The sequence below is a fragment of the Lagopus leucura genome, unplaced genomic scaffold (assembly GCF_019238085.1).
Source record: "Lagopus leucura isolate 7727_CA_CO unplaced genomic scaffold, USGS_WTPT01 Super-Scaffold_100043, whole genome shotgun sequence".
NCBI lineage: Eukaryota > Metazoa > Chordata > Aves > Galliformes > Phasianidae > Lagopus > Lagopus leucura.
This window is the reverse complement of record NW_024962290.1, coordinates 1599278-1626280: the sequence shown is the minus strand read 5'-3', so window position 1 is coordinate 1626280 and position 27003 is coordinate 1599278. Positions and strand designations below refer to the sequence as shown.

Genomic DNA, 27003 nt, shown 5'->3' with positions numbered 1-27003 from the left:
GAGAACCAGAATCATCTGCCATGGGGAAATCTGCCTCTATCGATCTGTGCAGAGATGTGCTCGTGTTGCTCAAGTGCAGCACTGTGGGTTGGGCTTTGACAGGGAGATGGATGGGCCGTTTTAGTAGTAAAACATTTTTTAATGTTGAGAAACCATCTTGCCTGCAAACAATGAAGAGATTTACGGTAAGAAATGGAAAATATTCTTCTTGGTGGAGATTACACCATTTGTTTTCATTTTCCGTGACATGTTTTGCTCATTATGCTGCAGGAATCAAATCCAAAGCTTCATAAAGAAAAGTGCGTGATGGCAAAGCAGGGAATTCAGCTCAGGGTTTGCTGTCATAACAGCAGAGAGTGCTTCACCCATGGGAGCACTGCGAAGTTCTGCGCTTGGGAAGCAGTGAGGGGCTGAGAACTGTGCTGCTCACCCCACCCACGTGGGGTAATCAGTGCTTTACCCCCAGCACACAGCGAGGGTTATACTTTGGGGTCATCTTCGTGCTGTAAAATCCTTCTTTTGTCTCTGAATATTGTTTCTTCAGCGCTAAATGAGGGTGAGAAATGAAGCCTGGAGTTCAGGGATGGAGTTGGGTGCTCCCTGTGCTGCACCTGCTGTGGACTGGGGGTGGGGTGGGCTTGCTTTGTGCTGGGCCATCTTTTGGTTTCTGGTTTTGGTCATCTCGTGGGCAGACCTCCATAAGCTTAGCTGTGTGTGTGTCATTTCATACACAGAGTATTTTCTTTTTCTGAACAGATCACCTAACTCACTGCAGTAGGGACGTGGTTATGGGCATGATGGGGATGCGCTGATGGTTGGACTTGATGATCTCAGAGGCTTTTTCCAACCTTAATGATTCCTCCAGGCTCCACCTGAGGTTGTTAAGTTGTTAAAGGTTCAGGTTTTTGTTTTCGCTTTTTAAATGTAACAAACAAACCCAAGGATGCCAGGAGCAGTAGATGATACACAGAGTCACTGATCTGTTATGTTGGAGAAGGGAAAAGCATAAACCCACAAGAAACAGTACACGATGTGCCTTGTGGCAGTGCTTGGGTCAGTAGCAGTGGATGGGGCTTTGTCTCCTCACCCCCTGACTGGCATCTCATACAGGAACACTTGCCTTGTTTTTAGGGTACGGGTGAGCTTTGTGTTAAGGCTGATGTGGACCTGGTGCCCCATTCCAGCAGCAAGGTCTCAGCTCCCTTCAGAGGCCGCAGTTAAAATCACTCATACAACTGTTTCCTTACGTTCTGTAACCTGTTGCTGGCTTCCTTTCAAACAGGGCATTGAACATTACAGTTCTTGCTCCCATCGTGCTGTACCGGTCCAACCATCTCCTGCATTGGTTTTAAGAGGCAACAACTAAAAGTCTTTTTCCCTGGAGCCCTGAGTGTTCTGCTGTAGTACGTAACTTAAATTTATCAGGGTCACTGAACCCTATTTAATGTGCTTTCTGGGAAGATGACAGGGTACAAAAGATTGTTTTGTACCCTTCTGTCAGAAGGATGAGGCAGTAATACAAGAGCTCGCTTATTTGTGTGCTGAAGGGGCCGTGGTTGTCTAGTGATGTGGCAGATTTGCTAATGATACCTGACAGAAGTATTGCAAAGGAATAATTGTAAAGAAAAAAAAAACACAAAAGCAACCTCTTCTATCATGCAGTGTTTTAAAAAGAAAATATTTTCTTTTTGTTACATCAAGAATGCAGGCTCGTGTGTGACAAAATATTGAATTCAGGTATCTAACCAGCGGCAGTAAATTGAATGGAAGGTATTACTGCTGTGTGTGTTTTGAAGCAGCTTTCTATCTGTGTGGGGTTTGAATCTGGATAACAGATTTCATATTTTATTACTTTGTAGTTCAGAATATTTCGCTGTCTTGCTTGGGAGGTTCTGAGGTTGGAGGGCTGTTGCTCAGTTAGGCTTAAAATCACCTTGCCATGTTTACACCAGCTGAGAATTAGGCTTTAGCAGTATGTTTTCCATTGAGATTATTCAATTTGAAACAACCCAAGCCTTGCTGCTGCTTTCTTTTTTTTGCAGAACTTCCAGCAGCGAAATACCATCGTTGGCATTTTGTTTTTCGGCTCGGTGTCAACAAAAGATGTTTTTGTTTGTTTGTTTTTAAGGAAAAGTCATCAACAAAGATCTGCGTCACTACTTGAGCCTTCAGTTCCAGAAGGGCTCCATAGACCATAAACTCCAGCAAGTGATCAGAGACAATCTCTACCTGAGAACCATCCCTTGTAAGTATGTAATGGTCAGCCTCGTTTGATCTGTTTGTGCTCACCATCACCTCATTCGAGAGCTTTACACGTCTCCTCTCTTAACGTGGTGCACAGTTCTACCTTTTGGCAGGAGCTTTGTTCAAAGCTGTATGAGAACAGTTTCATATCTTAAGTTGCAATGACAGTAACTCCTGGTATGGACTGACAACACAGCAAAAACTTCGGAGTTCAAAGCTCAGTATTTCAAGAGTATCTGTGTTCAGTTCATTGGAAGTTGTTGTTGTTAGAGTAGCCACGTTACTTCCCACTTGGGAAATAAACTTCCTCAGAACAATCAAGCAAACATGTGAACACATCATGACTGTGGGATGTCATACACGTGTAGTTGGGAGGTTACATAAAGTGATGGAATGGCTTGGATTGGAAGGGACCTCAAGGATCACAAAGCTCCAACCACCCTGCTGTAAGCAGGGCCACCAAGCTCCACATTTCATAGCAGCCCAGGCTGCCCAGAACCCCATCCAACCTGGCCTTGAACACCTCCAGGGATGGATGGGGCATCACAGCCTATAGGGTGACGGAGGATGTGATGAACCTGCTGGGTAATGCTGTTAAGAAAGCACGAGGAGATGGTGGCAAGAGGCAGAGGGGGGTCTGTGACCAAGGAAGAAGAGGAGGGAGCAGGGCAAGGACAAACTGAGTGTCACAGCAAGACTTGATTAGCTGGATGAGCTGGATGGACACGGGTCTGTTTAGCTGTGCCAGCCCTTCTGCTCTGTGCATCTGCTAGCATCACAGTCCAACCAGCACAGGTGGGAGCCTGCTGCCTTTATCTGTGTGTTACCTACATGGCTGCTGCTGCGGGTGAGGGTTCCCAGGGAGCACCTTGTAAGGCACAGGGTGCTAGGACAGCAGCCAAACATCCCGCCTTTGCTTTTCACCCTTCTTTGTCTTTTCATTTCTTAATTACCACAAAACCATCCTTCACCTTGTCTTAGAGGTCCTGCCATTTAAAAAGACTCACTGCTGTCTGAATTTGAGTATTCATTGCACTAAAAACTTCAGAGTTTGTCAGCTAACAATTTTGTAACTACAGAGATTCCATTCTCTCGTTACAGCCGTTACCATTTTGAACACGTCTGCGAGTTTGTGAGTTCCTTGAAAGCTGGTGATGGTGAAAAGCCATTCATTTATTAGCTGCTCTCTCTCTGAGATAACTCTTTTTGAGTTAATGCTGCTCCCTCAAAAAAAAAAGAAAATTAAAAAAATTGCTGTATGCCTTTCCTGCTTTGAACCTAATAGGATTTTAATGAATTAGTAAATTCCTTTCCAGGGGAGCTTTAATTAAGCTGTTATGACAGTAGGTGGCCCTTACTTATAGAGACAGAAGCTTGCAGAACTTCTGTATGTAATACAGCAATTTACTGATCATGTTGAAGCAGTTAACCTAAGCCAGTGTTTGGAGTGCAGATGAATTGCCCTCTGAACTGTAAGGTTAAAATACGATTCCTCTGCCTGTTTATGGATTTTGTGGCCCAAAGATCAAGTGTATTTAGTCATGTTGACCTCATTACTGAATTAATACGGATGCTCAAGAAATGATGGGGAGATGAAACACCCATACAGCTGTATTAAAATACCATAGCTCTTAAACAGTCTCCCAGAATCCCAGACTGCTGTTGCCTAGCCCATGTAATCATCAGCTTCTACAGTGTAAGTTTTTGGTTCGCTGAACTTAAGGAAAAATTTCTAATTACTGCCTCGTTCTGCTTTTTTCTTCCTCCTTCCACCATAACTTATCATTCCTACACGATCTCTTGGCCTAGTTTTTACACATTATTGTTCACTTGCTTGCATAGCAGAATGAGGTCATCATTGTATGAAGCCTCAAAAATATCTTGTTTTCACTTATTTTGACAGCAGGCTGCATTTGGTAAGAAGGCAGGATTTCAGTACCTTACAGTTGTGTTTTCTGTTTTTCCAGGCACTACAAGGGCTCCCAGAGATGGGGAAGTCCCTGGCGTAGACTATAATTTCATTCCTGTGGAGCAATTCAAAGCACTGGAAGAAAGTGGAGCCTTGCTGGAAAGTGGAACGTATGATGGTATGTGGGTGAAGCTTATTGGAATGGGAATTCATTTCCAGTGCTCACATCCAGTATCTTGGTTTCTGTTGCTCTCTGTATCCAGGAGGTGCCACTTTTCCTACTCACCTTGATGGTTTCATATTGCCTCTCCACTACTGCAGTACCTATCGTAGAGCTGGAGTGCCTATGAGAGGAGTACTGGTCTTTTTCTTTCTTTTCCCAGTTTTATGGAACAGAGGTGTTCTTCTCAGAGGCATGCATTAAAGGAATGGGAGGCAAGGGAAATCCTGATAAAATAGGGAAAAACTGTTTTGCAGTTAAAAACATTTCATTGAAGGCAGTGAACCACAAGGAAGCAGTTAGCTAGAGACCTGGAACTGCTATCGTGATAGCCTTCTGTTGTGATTTAAGGGGTTAGATAGCAGGCAGAGAGAACTTCACAGGGATGTGAGGGACCTTAATGTGGGAGTGGAGGGAGTGGACCCCAAACCCACCTTTGTTTGAAGCAAGTGGGTGAAGAGAGGAGTTGCACAACCTTCAGATGTCTGTTACAGCATCCCCTGACTGCAGTTGTGCTTCAAGTAATGTTTGTTCTTTGTTGCCTCATGCTGTAGAATGATTTACTTTTTGGCACTTTCAACAGAAGAAATGCAGACGTCTTACATTGCTTTTTGTACGTAAATATCTGCAGTATAATCCTGCTAGTGCTTGGGCAAGTATCAGTGCTTTCATTATCCTGATTTCTGTCTCGTTGGCAGGTAATTTTTACGGTACTCCAAAGCCTCCAGCAGAGCCCAGCCCCTTTCAGCCTGATCCAGTGGATCAAGTTCTCTTTGACAATGATTTTGATACTGAATCACAGAGGAAAAGAACCACATCGGTCAGCAAAATGCAGAGGATGGACAGTTCTCTCCCTGAAGATGAGGAAGAGGAGGAAAAGGAAGCGGTTAATGGCAGCGGAGGGATAGGTTGGTTACAAGGGGAGAAATTCCCTGAAGTATTTTATGAATGAATAAGAAGTATACAAATAGTATTCATGCTTGCTTGAACTGCTTCCTTAGTTTTAGTGAAGTTTGAGAGCAGTTTTCTATTCAGGCGGGTGTTTTTGCTTTCCTTTGAAATTACATTTTAAAAAGAAACAGCTGTTCTCCCAGCCAGATGTGCAATTGCATCATAAAATGCACTGCTCAGTAGAGAACATGTAGTGCTGGGCAGCAGCCAGTTACTTGATTGGGAAGGAAAAATTTATCCATAGAACAGAATCCCTTTGCAGAGTGTAATTCATGCCCTGTAAATTTAATCGTTTCATTTTGGTCAGATTACCAAATCCAGGAGGTTTTAGTGAAACAATCAGTCTGAGGGGCAGCACCAGCTCGTACTGTAAAACGTTCAGATTATTCTGCTGAAAGGAACTGCAGGATAACCCGAGGGAGTGTTTGTGGAGAGGAGTAAAGCACAGTGCATTGAGACCGGACCAGTGTCCAGTAGGATGTTTCAGAGATTGGCAGCACGCCCTTTTCGTTTTGCTGTCATGGTTATTCCTCTCGAGGGGGAAGAACTGATGTTGGAGAGAAGCCGTCACATTGAATTTGCAGCTGATCCCGTGTGTGAGTGTTTAAGAAAGGCTTATATTGACCAGACCTGACCTAATCTTGTTAGCTTCAGGGTTGGCGACGCCACAGCACAGGGCGCCCGGTGGCCTGGCTGGTGGTGATGTGAAAGTTGTGGGCATCATCGTGTGGCTGGGGATAGCAGGCATCACCTCTGAACTGCCAAGCTGAGGCTTGAATGAAGTGTTAGCAGGGATTTCTGGGGAGCTTTTACTTCTTGCAGCTTGCAGGAGAGAGGTGTGTTTGTCTTATTGGCACTTTGGGTCTTTTCTACGTTTCAGTGCTGGTGCTTTGAGGAATATTAGTAGGACTTGTGGGAACTACTGGGAATAGGTGAACGGTTGGACTGGATGATCTTGAAGGTCTTTTCCAACCTTGGTGATTCTATAATTCTATGATTCTATGACTTGTATATGTTTATTTATTTATTGGTGGCATTACAAACACTGTTCTCTGTGTGAGGAGGGACACAAATTAGTCAGCTTGCGTTTCTGCCGTGCTGATTTTGTTGCTTAGGCTCAGACAAATAATATGAGGTTAATTCTCTTTGGCAGGGGCAGAACAGAGTTCAGTGTTTTCATGTCAGCTTTTCAGAGTCCATAGCTGAAAAAAAAAAAAGGAAAAAAAAATGTGGAAAAATGCTCATCACATCCAGGGACATGTTTGACATTCTCTCATAGCCAGATTAAGAGGGTGGTGCTTAGTGAGAAACAGCATAAGCATCTGACAAATAGTAATGCTTTCCCTGAACAACTGCAGAAAACAAAGAAAAACACTCAGATTCTTCTGACTGGATGAAACCTGTTCCCAGTTACAACCAGACAAGCAGCTCCATGGACTTCAGAAATTACATGTCAAGGGATGAAACCCTGGAACCTCTGCCCAAGAACTGGGAGATGGCCTACACTGACACTGGCATGATCTACTTCATCGAGTGAGTACCCAGCAGTGCCAGCAGGAAAGATCTGAGCTGAAGAGCCGCAGTCTGGGAAGCTGCCTAAAGCTCTTACACGTCTCCTTTTTCCTTATGTTTCTGTATGGAATTTTGTATCTTTCCTCTTTTGTTCCTTACTGGTAATGATTTGTGCTACATATTTGATACTCATTGTGCAGGAAGGTGTTTTGGCTCTGTGTGCACAGTCGGTTTGCAGTGTTGTGTATCTCACAAAATGCTGGCTGGGTGGATGTTGGAAGGGAAGCATCATATAAACTTTCACAATGACAGATCTCTCTGAAAGCTGAGAACTTGTGTGTTCTTTCTTCTCAGCGTGTTCCTTGGCTGGGAATACCTGCTTGAAAAGATGAGCTGCACAGATTAAACCTCAGGATCGAAACGCAGTTCATACGTGCACGTGTGAAATAGCCTCGTTTATGAATTCTGAGGTGAAAAGAAATAAGAGCCTAACTGAATGTTAAATATATGATAGCAATATATATGCAATAGCAATATATATATGATAGCAATAAATATATTGCTGCTTTCAGGTAGAAACAGATGATGTTTTCACATGAGCTTTCTGGGGCACGGGAGAGCAGGCCTCTCATGTTTCACACCTGTCCTCAGGAGTGCTGGCACCTCTAAGTATCATTGTTGCCTTTTCTATTTAGCATTTGACCGTGTGACTGCGGTGTAAACAGGGGTTAGGTTATCTAAAGGCTATGGTTTGACCGAGGTAGTAAATATTTAAGGTAAAGCAAAATTTCTTCAGTCTGAGGAAGGCCTCTTCTTTTAATGGGCTGTTTTGCTCTGCAGTCACAACACCAAGACAACCACATGGCTCGATCCACGGCTCTGTAAGAAAGCCAAGGCTCCTGAAGATTGTGAAGATGGAGGTGAGATATTCAGAGCTCATTTGTTACTGTGGCTGAGTTTATCAGGGCTGGATAAAATCCATTACTGCTGTGACAGAAACTTCTTGCTGATACATGTGCCTCTGGAGCAAGCAGGGCGTAGTGCTGAGCGTCCGCAGTTCAGTGGTAGTGAGAGCCCACATAAGGCTGGGAAAAAGCTTAATGTATTTTTCCTGGAGTCGTGGAATCTGACTGAATCATGGATGTATCTGCATTCCTGAGAAGAGAATGATATGTGTTGTTCCAGTAAGTACCATTGCTAAGGAGAAAGCTGGATGTATCAGCAGAGATCACACTGGAATTTTTTATGTGGGTGGAATATGGCAGGGATAGAAGGTCCATAAATACTAGAATATATGCAGAATGAAGATACAGCATAATACCTACTGCTAATAATGTGTATTGCATGTTTTATGGTATAATATTTGAATGTGTAAGTAGAGGTAACAGCTCTTCATGCTGCTGTTTCAAGACTTGCAAGTCAGGTTCATGACTGACCCACAGATGATACCTGTATCATTTCCTATGCAGTCTGTGATTTAGTCAGCCAAAAAAGGAGTACCAAGTAGCTCTGTCTTCAGCAAATGCATGTTACAAAAGCTGAGGCAGATTCAGAACGGCCTGTCATCTCCTTAAATTGCACAGGCTAACAATCATGTATTCATAATGAAGCCAGCTGGAGCAATGGACTCATACTGCTGCTTGTTAAACATACGTGCAGCACACCACAGGATAAAAAGAGCACTTGAAACAGAGAGATGCAGGGTATCCAAATGAACAACGTTTAAATGAATGGCCCCCCTGGGTCTTTTGTCAAATCCTGTGGAGTGATGCTGATACTAATAAGTGGTAACATGCTGTCATATGCTTAGAAAATTGCTGTTACCTTCAAACTTAGGGCAGCCTCAAACAAGATTACACAGAAATTTTATCCTTCAGAATGTCTAGCTACCTGGTTGTGTCAAATATTTAAATTTGTGTGGTCAAGGTAACTAGGACAATAATGCTAGAGTAATTGGACCTCTGTTTTAACTGCCTGCCACCTCTAGTCAGTAATGATCTGCTGCTGCCTGCTGTCTCGCCAGACTTTTATTTTTTATTCCCTTTCATATGTTCTTCCTTCCCAAATAGGTTAATTTGGATCTGTCTTTAAGTTTATTACAGACTTGAAGTGATGTGGTTTTGTTAAATAGAAGTCTGATCCAGTGGAACAAAGGTTGAGAGGAGCAGGGCTTCAGATTCCTTGGAGTAAGCTAATGTGTTTTCATCAGAGGGACAAGTCTCAGACAAACAGAGGGAAAAAAGTGACTTCTATTTAATTCATGTTTTCCATCTGTCCTTTTTTTGTTGAGTGTTGATATGTGCAGACAGTTTTCCAAAGTAGTGGAGAATTTTGTTCTTTCTGATTGCAGAACTTCCTTATGGATGGGAAAAAATAGAAGACCCACAATATGGAACATATTACGTTGAGTAAGTGCTAATTATTAATTTGAAATAGTCACAGACTGAGCAGAAAGTAGTGAGGCAGTTGCTTAGCAGTGTATATAGGTTGTACTGAGGAACAACAAGTTCTAGAGGCCAGTGTGCACATTTCAGAAGCACTGAAGGTCCATAAGATGACTGTGCTGACATACTGGTGTAAATTTCTTCTAGGGAAGGAAAGCAAGTAGCAGTGAGAGTAATTAATAAATGGGAACGAGCTGATGTCATTTTCATTAGCTATAGCAAAAATAGGGTGACTTGATTTAAGAGTGATAACTGTAAAAGAGCAAGAGTAACATTTCTCATTGCCGTCTCCAAAGGGGCATCACAAGTAACTGCTAAACTGCTGCAAAAGCTCTTTTTGGTCTTCTTCAGGTCAGGGAAAATTAAACCTTTCTTTAACCATCGTTAAAAAGATCAGCAGAGTTGCAAATAATGAGATTGAAACAACACAGCTAGTGTCAGGAGAAAAAGCAAGTTTTCTCTCTTCTTATCTAATAGAAGTTTGCAGAGTGGAATGAAGGTATGCTCTACCAAATGGTCACAAGAAGTGAAATCACGTTGTTTTTTCAAATAAATCAAGGTGTTGAAAGGAAAAAAAGACATTCCATGTTGATTCTCTGATAGTTTGGCATTCATTTTTCCAAAGTCTTAATCTGATCAGACAATAGTATTTGTAGGTTGTCTTCTGTGGCTGTGTTTTCTGTGAAATGAGCAGGATGGTTTCCTCTGATATCTTAATCTACCTTTTGTCTACAGTCATATTAACCAGAAAACTCAGTTTGAAAACCCAGTATTGGAAGCCAAAAGAAAAAAACAGCTGGGACAGACTGATGGTGGCCCTTCAAAATCAGGTATCACCAAATATTGTGTTCTTTATCGCTCATATCTTTATCTACAAGTAAGCATTGCACATAATCAGGTTGGGAATTGATGAGGAAATTGGCCTTTCTGCTGGCCCTTGTGGTTTTGCTCTTCAGACTCTGTAAGGTTTTTGGAATGATTTTTTGATGTTCAAATTCAATTGAGACCCTGGCACTGCTTTAAAAGCATTTTGGTAAATCTCAAGCTGGTTGTCATAAGCAACTTAGGAATAAGAGGAGGGTTAGGAGAGCCAGCTGGAAGGTGCAGGTAAAGCCACTCCTTGAATTTTATTTGCTGCTGACGTTGATGTCAAAGGTAAGAGAGTAAAACCAGAAATTAGAGGTGGGAGATTTAGTTTGTCCCATTTTAATCTGTAATACAGTTTGGAAAACCTGTAAGTTTGGTACCCAGACTTTAAGATATCTTCCTTCTTTCTCTGATTGTCTATTTCACATGTGCTTGTGGTCACTGTCAGTTGGAGATCTAATGGCTGCCATAAAGCAGCTTTGTGTTGGTTGATTATGCTGCATCTTGTCATGCACAGGGCCAGAGAAGTCTCTCTTCACTAGAGATCCATCCCAGCTCATAGGAGCACTTATACGGACGTCACTGAAAAAAAGCACGATGGGTTTTGGCTTTACAATTATTGGAGGGGACAGGCCTGATGAGTTTCTCCAGGTGAAAAATGTGTTAAAAGATGGACCTGCTGCCCAGGATGGGAGAATTGCACCAGGTAAATGGTTATTTCTCTAAGCTTGCATTTCTTTTGATGCTTTTTGGAGAGTGCAGCCGCTGATGTGTGAGATTGAGAGGACGATTTACTCCTGGGGATTTGTATTGTGTACACAGAATCAGTTGATCAGACACAGTTGATCAACACGATGTGTTATGAAACAAGGTTTCAGGATTTGACATGCACTTTCTCTTCATTTTGCAAATACATGCTTAACCACGTGTGGCAACAGGGTAAGGCTATGAAACACACGTGGGTGCAATCCTGGCTTAAGTTCAGCCAATCCTAAAATAAACGTAGGAACCCCCCCAAAAATCCGATTTATTCTTGGATTGAATTTAGGATGCTCTAAAGTATGAATTAAAGCAGAAGACATCTGTTTGCAGCAGTGTGTGTGCCGTGCTTCATCTCCTGTGGCTGGGTAGTGGCATTTTTTAAGATCTGCTGGAGATTAAACTTTATATATTTAGCATACTGTCTTCAGAGATGACACAGAGTAAATGCAAAGAGAAAGTCCTTTGCACTTCTTGGAAACAGGTAGTCAAGAGGTACAGCCAGCATTATTGTTTTGTGAACAGTGGAGCAATGGAGCAATGCACAGTGATTGAACACAACGCACAATGATTTTGTCCAGTGATTTCTTCTTTTTCTTCTGAGCCTCAGAATGCTGGAAAGGTGTGTGCAGTTTTGTTTCTGGCTTTAATGCTGATTAAATTCCTTTTTGAACAGGTGATGTCATTGTAGACATAAATGGAAACTGTGTCCTTGGCCATACCCATGCAGATGTTGTGCAGATGTTTCAGCTAGTTCCTGTCAACCAGTATGTGAACATGACTTTGTGCCGTGGCTATCCTCTTCCTGATGACAATGAGGACCCAGTTGTAGATATAGTGACTGCTACACCTATTATCAATGGACCACCTGTGACCAAAGGAGACATTTGTCTGACCAGCCAGGAGTTAATAGCCGGGGCAGTTGTGCTGGACCAGAATGGAAAAGCAGGCCCAATGTTGGTCAACGGCCGTCTCAATGGCCCTTCCATGGAGACAAACGAGCAGAGGATCTCTGTTGCATCTTCGGGAGGCTCTCAGCCAGAGCTGGTCACCATCCCACTGGTCAAAGGTCCTAAAGGCTTTGGGTTTGCCATTGCAGACAGTCCTACAGGACAGAAGGTGAAAATGATTTTAGACAGCCAGTGGTGCCAAGGACTTCAGAAAGGGGACGTAATCAAGGAGATCTGCCATCAGAACGTGCAGAGCTTGACGCACCTGCAGGTCGTGGAGGTACTGAAGCAGTTTCCAATAGGAGCAGAGGTGCCCCTGCTCATCTTAAGAGGAGGTAAATATGTAAACCTAAGCTGTCACAAGTGCTTTTTAGAAGGCCTCTTTTAGAGTGGTAAGTTAGCTAGCAGTTTCATTCTGTCTCTCAGCCATGACGTTCTAAGTTTAATTTATCACCCTGAGTATTTGGATGAGGGCATGCTGCTAGGGGTTTTTTTTATACAAAACTTATTATAGTGTGTTTAGACACTGTCTCTTCAGTGTGTCTGGGGAGTGCTAAAGCAACAGTGTAGTCTCTAGTATTACACAAAGGGTATGATTGATGGAGTTTTCTGGACATCGCCAAATGTATTCCTGTAACTGTAGCTGTGCTGGACAGGTGATTAGGAGTGGCAAGAATCATCAGCTGTAAGATGGAACCTTTCACTGAAATGGAAAAAATGATCATTTTCACATCTGCATATTCATACCTCGTTGTTAACCACATACCAGATGGAGCTGAATGAATTAGAAAGCAACACGACTGCTTTAGCGTCCTTTTAAGGTTTTATTGTAGCCTTTGGAGTGCACTTGGGTGTTTGGAAAAATCTCCAAGACTTTTTGTGTACAAATGCTGCTGCTTCTTAATCAGCCAAGGGAACAGATTTCTTTGGTGGCAAGTGAAATTCCACCAGGCTAATTCACAGCCTCCCCCAGTGAACTCCTGTGTGATCTGGTTGACCAGCATCCAGCAGGAGAAACTCACTGCTGTACAGCCAGCAGCTCTGATCTGAGATTTCTCCTAAGTGATGGCTTTGGTCAACTAAACGATCCCTTGCAATTTAAAGAAAGAATGAATAAGCAGTTATCATTTCAGCTCAGGAGGAACTGATTATATTCCCTTAATGCTATTTAAGCTCGGATGACCTAGAATTGAAATTGCTGTCTGCATTGTATTTTTTTCAGGTCCACCCTCACCTACTAAAACTGGCAAAGTGGTGAGTATTTACAGTCTATTTAAATTTGCTTCAGATGGAAAAATATTGAAGGGGGTTTGGTGGCAAAAAGACTTTTTAACATGGTCTACTTAAAACTGAAGTTCTTCTACAAAACCCTTTGAGTATTTTGAGTTTGGGTAGAATGGATTTCTTATTTCTTACTCCTGAAATTTCAAGAATAATACAGTGTATATATATGTATTTTTTGGGTTTTTTTTTTGCATGATCTGTATTAAAGTGAAATAGGATTTCTAAAAGAAATGTCAGATACTTCAGTGTTCCTCAATCCTCACATAAAATAACAAAATGGTTACTGCTCCCTTCTTAATGCACTGCAGTTTTACATTTCTAGTTTGATGCTCGTGGTTTTTGGAAGTTCCCTCCACTGGGGTGTCTGTAATATATTTTGTCTCAGCAAAGAATCATTAGGATTGGTGAAAATACCCTCAGATTGTGAAATGTTTTTGTCATGAGCACTTCTCTTATGACATAGGCTCACTGATAGCCACCAAGAGCGTCTGCAAAAGCAGAGCTGCACACAGAAAACGTATTGTACCCAACAAATTATTTCATTTTGGGAAGAAGCCCATCAGCAGGATGTAAATGCAGTTCCTTTTTCCAACATTGTCCTGCTCTTCAAGTATGAAAGCTGTATCAGAGCAGTGGGTGATGCAAAGCACTCGCTGAGATGTGCAGATTCGGTTTCTCACAAGCATGCAGCTGCCTGCAGTAAAGAAATTGCTGCACAGATTGGTGCAGCTGGAGGACGTGGGCTGTGCCTGCATGGCTCCTATGTCAGCACGCTCTGCAGCCATGCTAAAAATACCCAGGGCTCCGGGAGCAGCGTTCCACACACGTGCAGAGCAGCTTTTCCACGGAGCACTCAATGTTCAGTGGCATTAAGCAACGTGGCAAAAGAGTTCAGTTAAAAAGGGCAAGTTCTTGTGTTCATGGACATGCAAGTGTGAAAGCTCTAAGCTGCTTGGGGGAGTTTTCTTCTACCCTCCTAAAAGGGCACAGCTCAGAATATTGTGATGTTACTCAACATGCACAGACATGTGCAGAGCACCACGTTCCAGGTTTCCAGGTTGGCTTTATGGCCCAGAAGAATTATTTAGATTTATTGTTCACTGGAAATTAAGATGGGAGAACACAAGGATACTTGGTGGCCTTTCCTCTTGGAATGGCAGTGTTGCAGCTATCACAGGAGAAGAATACAAAGCCTGCTGACTTATTCCCAATTCATTTCACCTCTCTGCAATGCTTATCATCTTTGCATGCATGAACTCCTTCAGGCTTTTGGCTTAACGTGGGCTTTGTGGGGTGGGATTCTGTTCCAGAAGGACAAGCAGGAGAGTTCAGGGAGCTTGGAAGCGCTCAGCGATGCCATCCCACAGCCTATGCCTTTCCCTCCCACTGCTGTAAGATCAGGCTCTCCTAAACTGGACCCTTCAGAAGTCTACTTGAAGTCCAAGACTATGTATGAGGACAAACGTGAGTATATCAACCCCAGCTGGGAAATGCTCAGTATAACAGAGCCTTTTCTTTGGCATGCTTGTGGTAAAAGCAGTGTGACTTCAGCCACTGAGTTTGTTAACCCTGTATGGATACAAACATTTCCAAAGTGCATAATTCACACAAATCAGAAAACTGTAGAGCCCGTTCAAGGTAGATATGTGCATATGCTGTGTGTTTCAACCGTCGTGTCAATAATGTAATCAGTCATAAAAGTGGTATGATGTTCTAACATTGTATTTGCTCTCCAGGAATTTCTGAACAAATTGGTCACTCCATGGGCCTGGCAAAGCAGATGTGACTTCCTGCTCCCCCTGATCATCTGGGGGATGTGGTTTATTTTAACAATCTTTATTCAAGGGAATTCCACAAAATAATGAGTAAAGGTGTTTTCTCCAAAAACCTTTTGTGTTCTGAGCTTTGTTACAGATAGACCTCAGTGGGCTCAATCACATACAAAACAACTGTGCAGACGATTCTTTTTAAATGCTGTTCATAAATAAGCTGAGCAAAGAGTAACATCAGACCAAAGGACCAAAGCAAAGTGCAGAGCTGGACTTGGTGATCCCTTCCAGCTCGGGATGCTCAGTGACTCAAACCATTTCAGCATTTATAGATGGTCCTGAGTTGTGCTGCGGAGTGGATTTCATCCTGGCACACTGTGTGAATGCAGCTGTGATTTCTTCCTTTGGCACTCATCAACCTGTCCTTTCCTTTTTCATCTTTTTCTATATTGTTTGTTTGTTTTTTAATCCATTTTGGAAGAAGAACTTCATTAACTGTTAGAATTGTTTGCTGTATTTCCGGTTACTGTGTTCTGTCTATAAAAAGAATCAGAATGCACAACAAAGGAACAACCTTCCAGTAACCAAAGGTAGCTCATCACGTGTTCTGCAATGTTTTGTCTCAGCTCCAAACACAAGAGATTTGGATGTTTTCCTACGAAAACAAGAGTCGGGCTTCGGATTCCGCGTGCTTGGAGGGGACGGACCGGATCAGCCTGTAGGTGACACTTCTTACAGCTGCTTATTGTTATCTCACTGTGCTGTTGTTGGGATGGCTACTGCTCTGTCCTCCTCATTTCTCTCTGCTTCTAGGGAGGGAATTCAGTGATGGAAAAACTGACTTTTAAAGGTCGAGGATCGATTCAGATTACCAGATTGATTCTGGGTTTAAGAAGTGGTTCAGCTCAGGCTCCTAAGAAAGGAGAATCATTTCGTCTTCAGTCAGTGAAATGCTCTTGAGTAATCCAGTTAAAGCTGCGAGATGTAATCCAGTTCTGCTTAAAGCTGGACATTGTGTTCCCTGATCACAGAATCACAGAATGGCCCAGGTTGGAAGGGACCTCAAGGATCACGAAGCTCCAACCCCCTGCCACAGGCAGGACCACCAACCTCCCCATTTCATAGCAGCCCAGGCTGCCCAGGGCCCCATCCAACCTGGCCTTGAACACCTCCAGGGATGGACGGGGCATCACAGCCTCTCTGGGCAGCTGTTCCAGCACTTCACTGCTCTCACTGTAAAGAACTTAACCATGGAGGTGCTGAGCATGGCCTGAGGGCTGCAGCTCAATCCCTGGGAGCAGGTGGCTGTGCAGGGCTCCAACTGAGGAGCTATAGTGGTTGCAGGCTCTTGGGTGACTTAAACTGGAGGCTGCAGGGAAACAGTTCTGCCTGACTTGTTCGAGACAAAGGGAAGAATATGGTTGGTTACCTTTCTTCTCTTTGCTCTTCATAGAATCGTTTGAGTTGAAAGGGACCTTTAAAGGTAATCCATTCCAACTCTTCTTTAACAAACAGGGACACCTAAAGCTTGCTGAGGTTGCTCAGAGCCCTGTCCAACCTGACCTTGAATGCTTCAAGTTTTAATCTGCAAGGCTCTTGTTCCTTTTTTACCCAGAGCCTTTCTTTGGCAGCAGGAATTTACTGTCAAGCCTGTAATTGTGGTGCATTTTGGTAACAGTTGTTGCATCTCAGGAAGCCTTTATAGGGCTGAGCATCAGCATCCCATGCTGTTGGCACCACGTGCACTGGCAGTGTTCAGTTTTTGCTGCACATGTTGGAGCTTCCTGGGGAGCAGATGAGCAGAAGGGAGCTGCTTACCCTGCAGAAACTGCCAGGCTGTTCTTCTGACTGCAGCCTGATGAGACAAGGCAGCTCTGGGAGGTGTTGGATCCCCTTCCCCTTCCATCCTCCCTTCACGTTTTCAGAATCAAATGCTGTTTTGTCAGTCTGTGGTTTCTGGTGGATTTTCATCTTGAGGATACAAGCACAGTTTTTCCAGTTTACTCTTGTGTTTCTGCCTTGGGTTTTTCCCTCTCATATTCAAAAACACAAAATATGCTGCTTTAGGATTTGCATTAAAGCCTTGAAGCTGTTAGACTGGCTTCCTCCTGCAGATGGATGTAGGTGTTATTTTGCTTCCTGAGTGGCATCAAAATGCAGCTGCAGTGTTTGCACAGGGAGAAGTGTGGTGGTGAGAGCCTGGTTTGCTGTCGCCTGGTCACTGATGAGGGTGCAGGTAAGGCTTTAAGCTGTCAGTGTAGCAGTGTTTCCTGGCTTCAGCCTTCAGAAGAGCTGTTGCACAGTTTGGCTTGGATGAGGGGCAGTCATCAAGGAATGGGTTGGAGACAGACTGCCTTGTTCTGTTGTGGCGCTTTGGGAGAATCTCCTCCATTGCCTGAAAGGAAAATGCTCTTCTCTGGAAAGTAGTAGTGAGACTGATAGCATTATTCAGCTGTCAAGTTAGGAGAAAAAACCTTTGGAGTAGATAACCAGAGACTGCTTTCTGATTGTAGTTGAAGGAATATGTTTGTTGGTTTTTTTTCTCCATGCACAGCTGTGATCCAGTGCTAGTCTGCTTTTTTTCTAACACACCTTTAACAAAAAGGAAGAGCAGCTTCTCTTTATAGCAAAACCAAACAGTCACACTTCTGTTGCACTGTATAGCATTTATCATGTTTGGTTTCCATAACAACCATAGCAGTTGGTGTCAAGCTGATGTCACGAGTGCTGTGTGCAGGTGATCTGCTCTCCATTGCTTGACCTCAGACAACTACTGACAGTGATTATTCTTAACCTTTCATTTAACCTGAATGTCATTCTAGTGTACAAACACTGTGTTTTTCTTATCTGTTATGTTTAGTAACACTTTATGAGGTGGCGACAGACAAATGTGATAAGAGGAGCGCAGCTGTTTGAAGTCAGCATTTACTCACCAAAAGCTGTGTAGTGAAATGAGGATTAAAAATCCCCCAGAACTTTTTGTATTTATTGATGTGTTGAGCCCCAGCTGGTGTCCATTCAGTCAGTCTGTGAGGAGTCCACTCGCTGGCTGTGCTTCTGCTAGAAATGTTAGATGCTAGAAATGCTTAAATGCTAGAAATCAAGTGATCTGTTCAAGTATCTTCCCAAAAGCTTTTATCTGCCTGGATTCACCTGGGTCCCAACCCCTGTGTGTGCTGATGGCTTTGTGTTCTGCCATTCTAACCCGCTGACTGTGCCCTACTGATAGATTTACATTGGAGCCATAATCCCATTGGGAGCGGCAGAAAAAGACGGCAGGCTTCGAGCTGCTGATGAACTGATGTGCATCGATGGAGTCCCTGTTAAGGGGAAGTCACACAAACAAGTTCTGGACTTAATGACCAGTGCTGCACGGAACGGCCAGGTGCTGCTCACTGTCCGGAGGAAGATTTTCTTTGGTGGTATGTATCTGTCCAGAGTGTTGTGCAGGGATAGATGTGACTTGTGGAGCATGTGTGTTGTTGCAGTCAGGTCAGCTAAAGCTGTTCTGAAACATATCAGTTACTGTGCTAGAATTGAGCAGCCTGAGGTTCAGGAGTGTCAGCTGTAATTCTGAGCAAGTGGAGAAAAGCAGAACTTAGGAGTTGATGCTTTGGTGCTTGCTGGCTTGCACTGCTCACACAGGTAAGACTGAAGATTAAGATAGCAGTGGTGTTTTCTTCATCCCTTTTCCAAATGCTCGTTAGAGCAGACATTAGTGCTATGTCAGTTGAGTAATAGAACAACTCATGTTTGTACTGCATGCTGTATTCTGACGACCGTTGACATCTATGTGCAGCGAAGATGAGTGCGTTCAGAGCAGAGATGATTCAGTGCATCATCTTGTGATTCTGCACTTTGGGATCGGTGTCCAGATCTGCAGTGTACAGAAGGTGTTCATCCTTGACTCATTGCTGCTTGATCATGTGAATGACAGAGCTGGAAAGGAGCTCAGGAATCCTGAGGTGGTGCCCTGTTCTGATCAGCGCTCAGCGCTGCTTCTGCAGTGCTCTGCTCACCCATTAATTCTGAGTGTGCACTACTAAAAGGAAAAAGTATTTTAAAACCAAGTCTCAGAGTTGTTCCTCGCTTAAGATAGCAATAATTCTCTTTTGTAGCTGGATCTGTGCTGTAGATCATGTACATGTAGCTTGCAGAAAAACCATGATGTATTCAGCCACAAAAAAAAGGCATCACATCATTCTGACAAAGTTTTGTTGTGCACGCTGCCAAGTCTGTTCTGCTTTGGGGAATCAGGCTGCAGTGCCTTGCGTATTCATGCACACCTGTGTAGGGCTCTGGGCCTCTGTCTGCTTCATCCAGTATCTGATTTCTGTTTTCTGTAGATCACATTGTTTATTAGCTTGCTTCTTACGTTCCCAGGCAGGCAGTGTTTCCACTTGCTGGAACTGATAGTGAGATACACAGCTTTGTTGTATTTACCTGATAGAGCAGTGGCATTGTTTTTGCCTTACTTGTTGTCTGTTATTTTTAAGGAGAAAAACAAGCAGAGGAGGAGGATTCGCAGGCTGTTGTGATGCAGAACAGCTCTCCCCGCCTGAATCGGGCAGAGTTTGCAACCCAGCAGTCCCCAGAGGTCTATGACGTCTGCCTGCAGCGGAAGGAGAATGAAGGATTTGGCTTTGTCATTCTCACCTCCAAAAACAAACCTCCTCCTGGCGGTGAGTGCTGTAATCTGGTGTTTTGGTCACTGCCTGGCCTGACTGGTGCTGGAGTTTCTGCTGTGCAGAAGTTCTCTATGCCCCAGCTTTATGTGAACCCACTGTGTTGTTCTGAAGCTGAGATATTCTAAGACAAGCAATCAGCAATTGAGTCTGCAACCCTGCAGTGCTTTTCTCTTCACAGTTGGCTCTTAGGTTTATGTAATACTTTAAAAGTAGTCTATTAAGGGAAGAGTAATTAAAATTTAAACTCATGGTAAATGCTAGAAGGCATCAATGTCTGTTGCTTCACAGTAACTTCTGCATGGGCTCATTAAAACTGTCCTTGATGGCTTTTTAATCTTGATGGCTGCTGACTGCGTGTTTCAGCTTTGCTGGCGTGGTTCTGAAAAGTCAGCTGATAATCCTGACATGTGCATGACGTTCCTCACCTCCCTGACCCCTCAAAAAAGCTCGCTGGGGAGAGCAGTGCTGGGATAACAGCTGTACAGCAGCCCCTTCCTCTGCACTCGCTCTGCTGGGTGAGGCCTCCTTTGTCCTCCACAGGTTTTTCACTGTACCACCAGCGTTCAGAGCAGGAACGACTCTGGGCTGATCTGGGAGCTGTGGCTCTGCTCAGTGCTCGTCTCACAGGAATATTAACCGTGCTCTGGAAAAGCTGATGGGCCTGTTCTGACTCCGCAGTGATTCCCCACAAGATCGGGCGCGTGATAGACGGGAGCCCAGCAGATCAGTGCGGGAAGCTGAAGGTAGGAGACCGCATCTCAGCAGTGAACGGGCAGTCCATCGTGGAGCTCTCCCACGACAGCATCGTGCAGCTGATCAAGGATGCCGGCCACGTGGTGACTCTGACCGTCGTTGCTGAGGAAGGTGAGGGTGCGCGGCCTGCTGAGGTGGACGTGGCTGCTACGTGTGCCACATCTGTTGTCTGTAGCTTCCGAGGTCAGTTCGCTTGCGAGGGAGTGTTTTAGGGTGTCTGGGAAGGAGATCCATTTCTTCCAGAAGAACTGAATGAGGGTTGAGGTGGTTATGTTGGAAAACGAGATAGAACAAGTAACAACGTGATTTGTGGTAAGGCAGATTCTCATGGTTTCTCATGTGAGAGGGAGACTGCTGGCAGTGTGTCCTGTCCAGCCCCCGTGTTCTTCCACTGAAGAGAAGCTGTCCCTCCTGGGGGGCTGCCAGGCTGCAGGACTGTGCTGGGAGGGAAGATGTGCTGCCCAGATCCTTTCCACTTAGGCACTCTGAGTCTGTTCTTCCTGCCGTGTTGAAATACTCACATCAAGTAGTGCTGCATCCATAGGGTGCAATAGAAAACACCCTGAAATAGCCCCATTCCTGCTGGCTTCCCAGGCTGCTAGCAAATTCTTCACACACAAATGTATCATCTCAGCAGCAAGATGAATCTTCGTGGCTGCAAAGTCCCATCCCATAGCCCATATTCTTAATGGAAGCTCCCATGCAGTATTGCATGCAGTATGGTATTGTTCCTGCACAGTCAGTTCACTATCAATACATAAAATCCAATCATTGGGAGAGAAAAGCTGTGTACCAATCCTGCTTACTGCTGCATTTTTCTGGTTTGCTGCTTGTGGGTTTAATGAAACTTGCTATCATTATTTTACCAGAAAGTTGGCTTTCCTGGTCCTTTAAATAATAAATACCTAAAGCCAGAATGTAAATAAAGAACATTCTCCAACTGAATATTCTCTAATTTCACATTCATTGCAAATATTTAACATGCTATCTAATGCAGAAATTCTAATGCAGAATTTCAGAGGCTTCATTTCCCTTCTTGTTAATCCTTGAAGCAGAGAGACTTGTACAAATTGTTGTTCTTCTATTAAGATTTTCATTTCCACCAAATCTAATTCATTGCAGTTTGAAGGCACGTACCTCAACGCAGCTGTGCAGGGCAGTGTTTGTAATGCAAGTGAAGTTTGAGTTGGCTGCATCAGATCTGCTTCTCTTGGCCTCTCAGTCAACTCTGCCTTCAGAATGGACTTTCTGAACATAACCTTTTTGTCCCTTATTTATGCATGACCTCACCTGGATGCTGTATAAGAATGTAGCTTTTCCTCTTTGCTCAATTACAGATTTGGAGATAAAATAAGACTGAGAAGACGGGTCAGAAAACGTGAACTTAGAGGAGCTGAAGCTGTCAGGTTTCAGGTGTAAGGAGTTTCTAGCAGTGAAAGAGAAGCAGAAGCTGTTCCTCAGAAATGGGAATAAATCCCTGTTCTAAAATTCTCACTCATGTAGTTGGAGAATTGCAGGTAGCTCACAGCAGAATTCCTTTGTAAATTAGTTGAAGCTTCAGTCATTTCCCACTATTGGGGTGCCTGAGCTTTGCAGGGATTGTTCACAAAGCAAAGGACAAAGACAACATGCAGCTGCAAAGAGAAAAGCACCCATTTTGCCAGAGGCTGTTCAGCATCACAAAACAGAAGCCCCTGGTAGAGCTTAATGTTCCTCAGTGCATCATCTTTACTGCTGTCCTCTGAGACTGGCAATGAAAATATTACCATGTACCACTTCTCTCTCCCTCCTGGCTTTCACAGATGTGTGGTCTTTGCTTTTTACATGGATAAACGAATTGCACTTCATGCTCCAGAAGACATTCTTTAACATTTTTCACAAAAGCAGGAGCCTGTCAGCTTCTGTCATGTATTAGCAAGAAGCACAAGAGGGAGCACAGAAAAAGGGCTGGAGAATTTGTACAAACAGATGGCATTGCTCTTGCCTGTGCTTCTAAATTAAAATCCTGAGTATAAACCAGGAGTAAAAGTTGACATTTTGTCTCTAGAGAAAAGCCTCTTTAAGGCATGTCACAGCAATAACACCAAGCAGTCCTGCCAACAACTTCTGGGCCCAGCATCACTGAGAAATTCAGCCTAATAATACACATTATGCCTTCCTTTCCTGAAAAATGCTTGGGTGCTTGGTATATTTTGCTGGGATTTGGGTTGGTTTGTTTTTAGCTCAGAAATGCAGTAACGAGGTGCACCTCACAGAGCTTTGGAGCAGCTGCAGTTTGGCTGTCTGGGATTTTTTTTTTAAACATGATGAGGAAAAGGAGTTGATTAGTTTATAATTTAGTATAGAAGTTCATCTTGGGCCACAACTTGCCATTTAAGGTTCTAGCTAGGAGGCAGCTTTTTACATAGGCTATGGTTCATTGCTCTTTTAAGTGACACAGACATTCTGTGTTCTGAAACATGTTTTTTTCATTTACTGCAAAGTGTGCAATCACTGCTCGTTGTGGAAGAGAAAATAATCTTACATTATTTTAAAGGATTTGTTATGAATGTGTCCTTACACTTCAGTTTTTACTTAGCTTCTGGAGAAGGCAAAACACTCACATCCTTGTTGATGCACAGCAGTGATCCAGAGCGTTCCATGACCTGTCCTCTGCACCTGGAAGGAGTTGTCACTTTGCCTCTATAATTAAGGATTACATTAATCATAACCATCCCTGTGGATCTCCATTCTCCTCCTACCTTTAAAAAGGGAAATGGTCTCAAATGTCCCTTATTCCTCATTGCTTACAAATACTGTTAGATTGAATATCTGAACCAGCTTTATAGACGTGATTGGCTGTAATGCCTTCTGGTCTTTATCAACTTGCAGACAGTCTAAAAGCAGTCTGTGTCTGCTTCAGTAAAAATCACTTTTTTTTTTTTTTCTGGAAAAAGCAAAGTAAGAATGAAATTCTTTCATGATTTATTCTGTGGAACCAATGGCAGTTCATTGGATTACAGCACTCAAGATAGCAAAATCCTCTTCACTTTGTAAGTGTTGTGAGCTCAGCTCAGTGTGAGATGCTCTGCAAGTGGAATTGCTCCGAGCAGCACATGGCCTGTTACACAAATTGCCTTCCTGCTCATCCTCTGAAAGCTGCAATTGTCCTTCCCAAAATTTCAGTGCCAAAGTGACCATCTTGTCCCAGGCAGCAGACTCAGTGCTCCTGGTCGCTGTGGGCTCTCGATGTGTGTGCCTAGCTTTACATCGAGGACTTTTCTCTGACTGCTGGTTTTGTTTGCATTTATTAGAACACCGTGGTCCTCCATCAGGAACAAACTCTGCCAAGCAGAGCCCAGCTCCTCAGCACCGACCTCTGGGAGCAGCACAGAGCAGTGCTTCCAGCACAGACAGGTACAGAGCCTTGGGCTTGGGAAAAGGAACTGAGCACAACCAGACAAGCTTGGAATCGCTAAAAGTGAGGGTAACATTGGCTTCCTTTTGCCTCCTGTAGGGGAGCTACAGAAGGTGAAGCTGGAAAAGAAGTTTCAAATAGTTACAGGCTTTCATGGCCTGAGCACAAGCACTTGGCACAACCTGAGGCTGGCGGCGCTTCAGGTGTTGGCAGCCGTCATTCGCAGGCGCAGGTGAGCAGGCAGAGCCGTGCAGAATACATGCTGGGTCATCAGGATGCTACAGTGAAGTTGTCACAGAGTATTCAAAATCAGAATAACAAAGCATTTCCTTGTCTGACGTGAGTAGAAACGTTGCTTATGAAAAATGCACTTCAGCATTTCACGGGGTGTTTTTGCTAATTACTCGTATTCATCTGCTTATCATAACTGAAAAAACAAAATCCTTAAGAAGGCTTCTTCTGACCCGCTGGAAAAGTTTCTTGAATAAATGTTATGGCTGTCTAAAACTGAGAAGGAAAAATATTATTTATGTGTAGACTTAGAAGGAAACCTTTACACCTAATTGTACGTGAGTTGTGATTAATGCAGTTTGATTTGTGCTGCGTGCATCTCAAGGTGAAGAAGTGCATGAAATGTTTTCCTAGAGAAGCGAAGATACAAACCTGCCTGCAGGTCCTCAGCTCTCCATTCTGCTCTCACTTTTTGCACAGAATTCTGGCTGTTTTCCAGTAGAATTGGAAAGAGGCCCTCGTGGCTTTGGGTTCAGTCTTCGAGGAGGAAAGGAATACAACATGGGTTTATTCATCCTTCGGCTTGCTGAAGATGGACCAGCTGTCAAAGATGGGAGAGTACATGTGAGTTTGTCTTCTCTCATCCATTTGTTAGCACAGAAGTTGTCCTGTTGACAAACTGCAGCAGCCTGCAGTGGTAACAGACAGCTTCATTCCATGAGTTCAGGATGCCAGCAGGCAGAGCAGCATCTGGGCAGCTGCCCTTTCAGCTCTTAGTGTGCAGTGTTAGCAAATGCTGTGGTGCTGGGCTTTTGAAGGGGGAAATAAACGGAAAAACTTGGGCCATTTAGAATGAATCATCTGTCTGTCCATGTGCTTGAGTTGTAGTAACATAAATGTTCCAGGGCTATGTAGGATACTTGAGAAGCCCAGACAAGAAATTGCACAGGGGAGCAGAAAACTGAAGGAAGACTCATCAAGTCACTGAATTCATAAAGAATTGTTGTGTGTATATTGTGCTATTGTGGTTCTGTGTGGCGTTTGAAGATAAAGGGCTATTTCTTTCCAAAGATTAATAAGCTAGTTCTTATGTCTTTGTAAGTAATTCACTCCCAAATACTGTAGTAAGAATCCTGAATAGTGATAAATGTCCTCAAACATGCACAGTTCTCTAAATTCCAGCCTCATTCACCTGTACAGCCTCCTGTTGCTGTGGGTGGAGAGTCCAGCAGCAGCAGTCAGGCTCTGCTTCACACAGATCATCTGTGCCACAGCATGGCTGGGTGGGATGGAGGGAATGGCACAGCAAGGCAAGGCTGGAAAAAGAACCATTTCCCACATTCACATCATCACCTTCATTCATTTCAGTGTGACATGAGGTGAATTGTGCTGCTACGTGCAGCACTGCTCCGTGTTGTGGCAGCGTGCAGGGTCACAGCCCAGCTCTGTGAGTGCTTCTGTTGCCCAGTTGTGATTGTGGCTGCTGAGGGTCGGTGCAGTTGTGCCCCTCTGCAGGTCGGGCACTGGGAGGAGTGGTTCAGGGCCACAACCCAGGGTGAAAATGTTCTGTTTCCCTGTCACTCACTTCGTCCCTCCCCAGCTGTGAAATGCTGTCATTCTGCTGGCTGCACTCTGAAACAAAGAAGAGGAATTTCTCACCCAGTTAATGGCAGCTGAGCATGATGCAAGGCACGTAGCACGGTGCGGAGCGTCCTGTCCTGTCAGATGAGAAACCAGCTGGTGACCTTCTTTGGCACGGGCAATTTGTTTAACAAAGCCCAGGCAGTCTCTTTAAGCTGCCAAATGCGGGCACTGGTGACATCCATTGGCTGAGCTGCGAATTGCAAAACAGGTTTCATGACGCTGAAGAGGTTCTGTTTGAGTCCCCTTCTGTCGGTTTGCAAACTCTGCATGCCTTGCAGGTAGCTGCCCAGTGCCCAAGGCAGTTGTCATTGGCCTCAGAGACCTTACTGCTGATAACTATGTAATGCTGAGCTCTCCTACTTGGAAAAATAAATCCATTTCTTTATATGCCATTTGCTCTGCACTCTTCATGAAGCATAGAGAAATGAGTGTTGTTACAGAGTGGGCAGATGCACATTGCCAGGTTTATTGGTAAGCTACGTGGTTTATCAGTAAGCTCCTCTTTAGGGTGATCTGGAATGAAAATCTGCAGAGGAACGTGGAAGTGCTGTCTTGGATGGAATTTGTGTTTATAGTAAGCTGAGAGCTTCTGTCGAGCTTGCTCAGTAGATGTGCATGAAGAACTCTGAACCACCACGATGCTGTACTGGACCGAATTGCCTGGCGCTCCTGGGATGCTGGTGTTTATTGCTGGGTGGATTTAACATGAGAGGAAACACGGACACATCTGGCTCTGTGTTTTTGTTTGTTTCTAAACAAAAGCTTATTTTACAGCGGCTGCAATTCATAAAAACTAACCTGACTGCTATTTTCTTATCAGGTCGGTGACCAAATAGTTGAAATTAATGGAGAACCCACCCAGGGAATCACTCACACACGAGCCATTGAGCTGATTCAGGCTGGAGGGAACAAAGTTCTGCTGCTGCTGAGACCAGGGACCGGCTTGATACCAGACCACAGTACGTCAGTGCAGTGCAGTGTCATCTTGTGGCAGTGGGGTGCAGTCTGTTTAATAAAGATACCTCGTGCTTGGTCACTGAAATCACTACCAGTTCATTCTAAACTGATGATTTTGAGTCTGATTTAGGATATAAACTAAAATTATGGGTCAGAAAGATTAGGCCCTACCAGTATTTTAAAGCAAAGCACGCTCTGTGTTCTGCTCTGAGTACACGTTTTAATTCTTCAGCTCTTGATGCTGACACCAGGAACTCTGCTGGTAAATTTCCTAAATTGTAAGCTCACTTGTTCTGATGCAGAGCTTTTCAGTAATGGTAACTAACCACGAATTCAGCCTTTCAAAGTTTTAAAACCCACAGCCTGAGCTACCCAATAGTTTGCTGTGTGCAGTCACTTACAGGCAGCAACTGGCGTCTGCTCT

At 43.9% G+C, this 27003-nt stretch overlaps 1 protein-coding gene across 4 annotated transcripts in view; it reads left to right on the top strand.

Annotated features, from left to right (window-relative positions):
• The window catches only part of MAGI3 (membrane associated guanylate kinase, WW and PDZ domain containing 3), a 51127-nt gene that overhangs the window by 19778 nt on the left and 4346 nt on the right, over nt 1-27003 (top strand). For 2 of the 4 annotated variants that reach the window (XM_042884414.1, XM_042884417.1), the window contains exons 2-20: nt 2129-2245; nt 4212-4331; nt 5072-5281; nt 6683-6857; nt 7677-7756; nt 9187-9244; nt 10016-10110; nt 10665-10853; nt 11583-12191; nt 13079-13110; nt 14451-14604; nt 15536-15627; nt 18139-18331; nt 19406-19591; nt 20276-20461; nt 23644-23746; nt 23847-23979; nt 24459-24602; nt 26443-26581. In XM_042884414.1, coding sequence (XP_042740348.1) covers nt 2129-2245; nt 4212-4331; nt 5072-5281; nt 6683-6857; nt 7677-7756; nt 9187-9244; nt 10016-10110; nt 10665-10853; nt 11583-12191; nt 13079-13110; nt 14451-14604; nt 15536-15627; nt 18139-18331; nt 19406-19591; nt 20276-20461; nt 23644-23746; nt 23847-23979; nt 24459-24602; nt 26443-26581 — 3015 coding nt within the window. Of the gene's footprint in view, nt 1-2128; nt 2246-4211; nt 4332-5071; nt 5282-6682; nt 6858-7676; nt 7757-9186; nt 9245-10015; nt 10111-10664; nt 10854-11582; nt 12192-13078; nt 13111-14450; nt 14605-15535; nt 15628-18138; nt 18332-19405; nt 19592-20275; nt 20462-23643; nt 23747-23846; nt 23980-24458; nt 24603-26442; nt 26582-27003 lie in introns of those variants that run through there. The other 2 variants (XM_042884415.1, XM_042884416.1) reach the window with 2 other exon arrangements.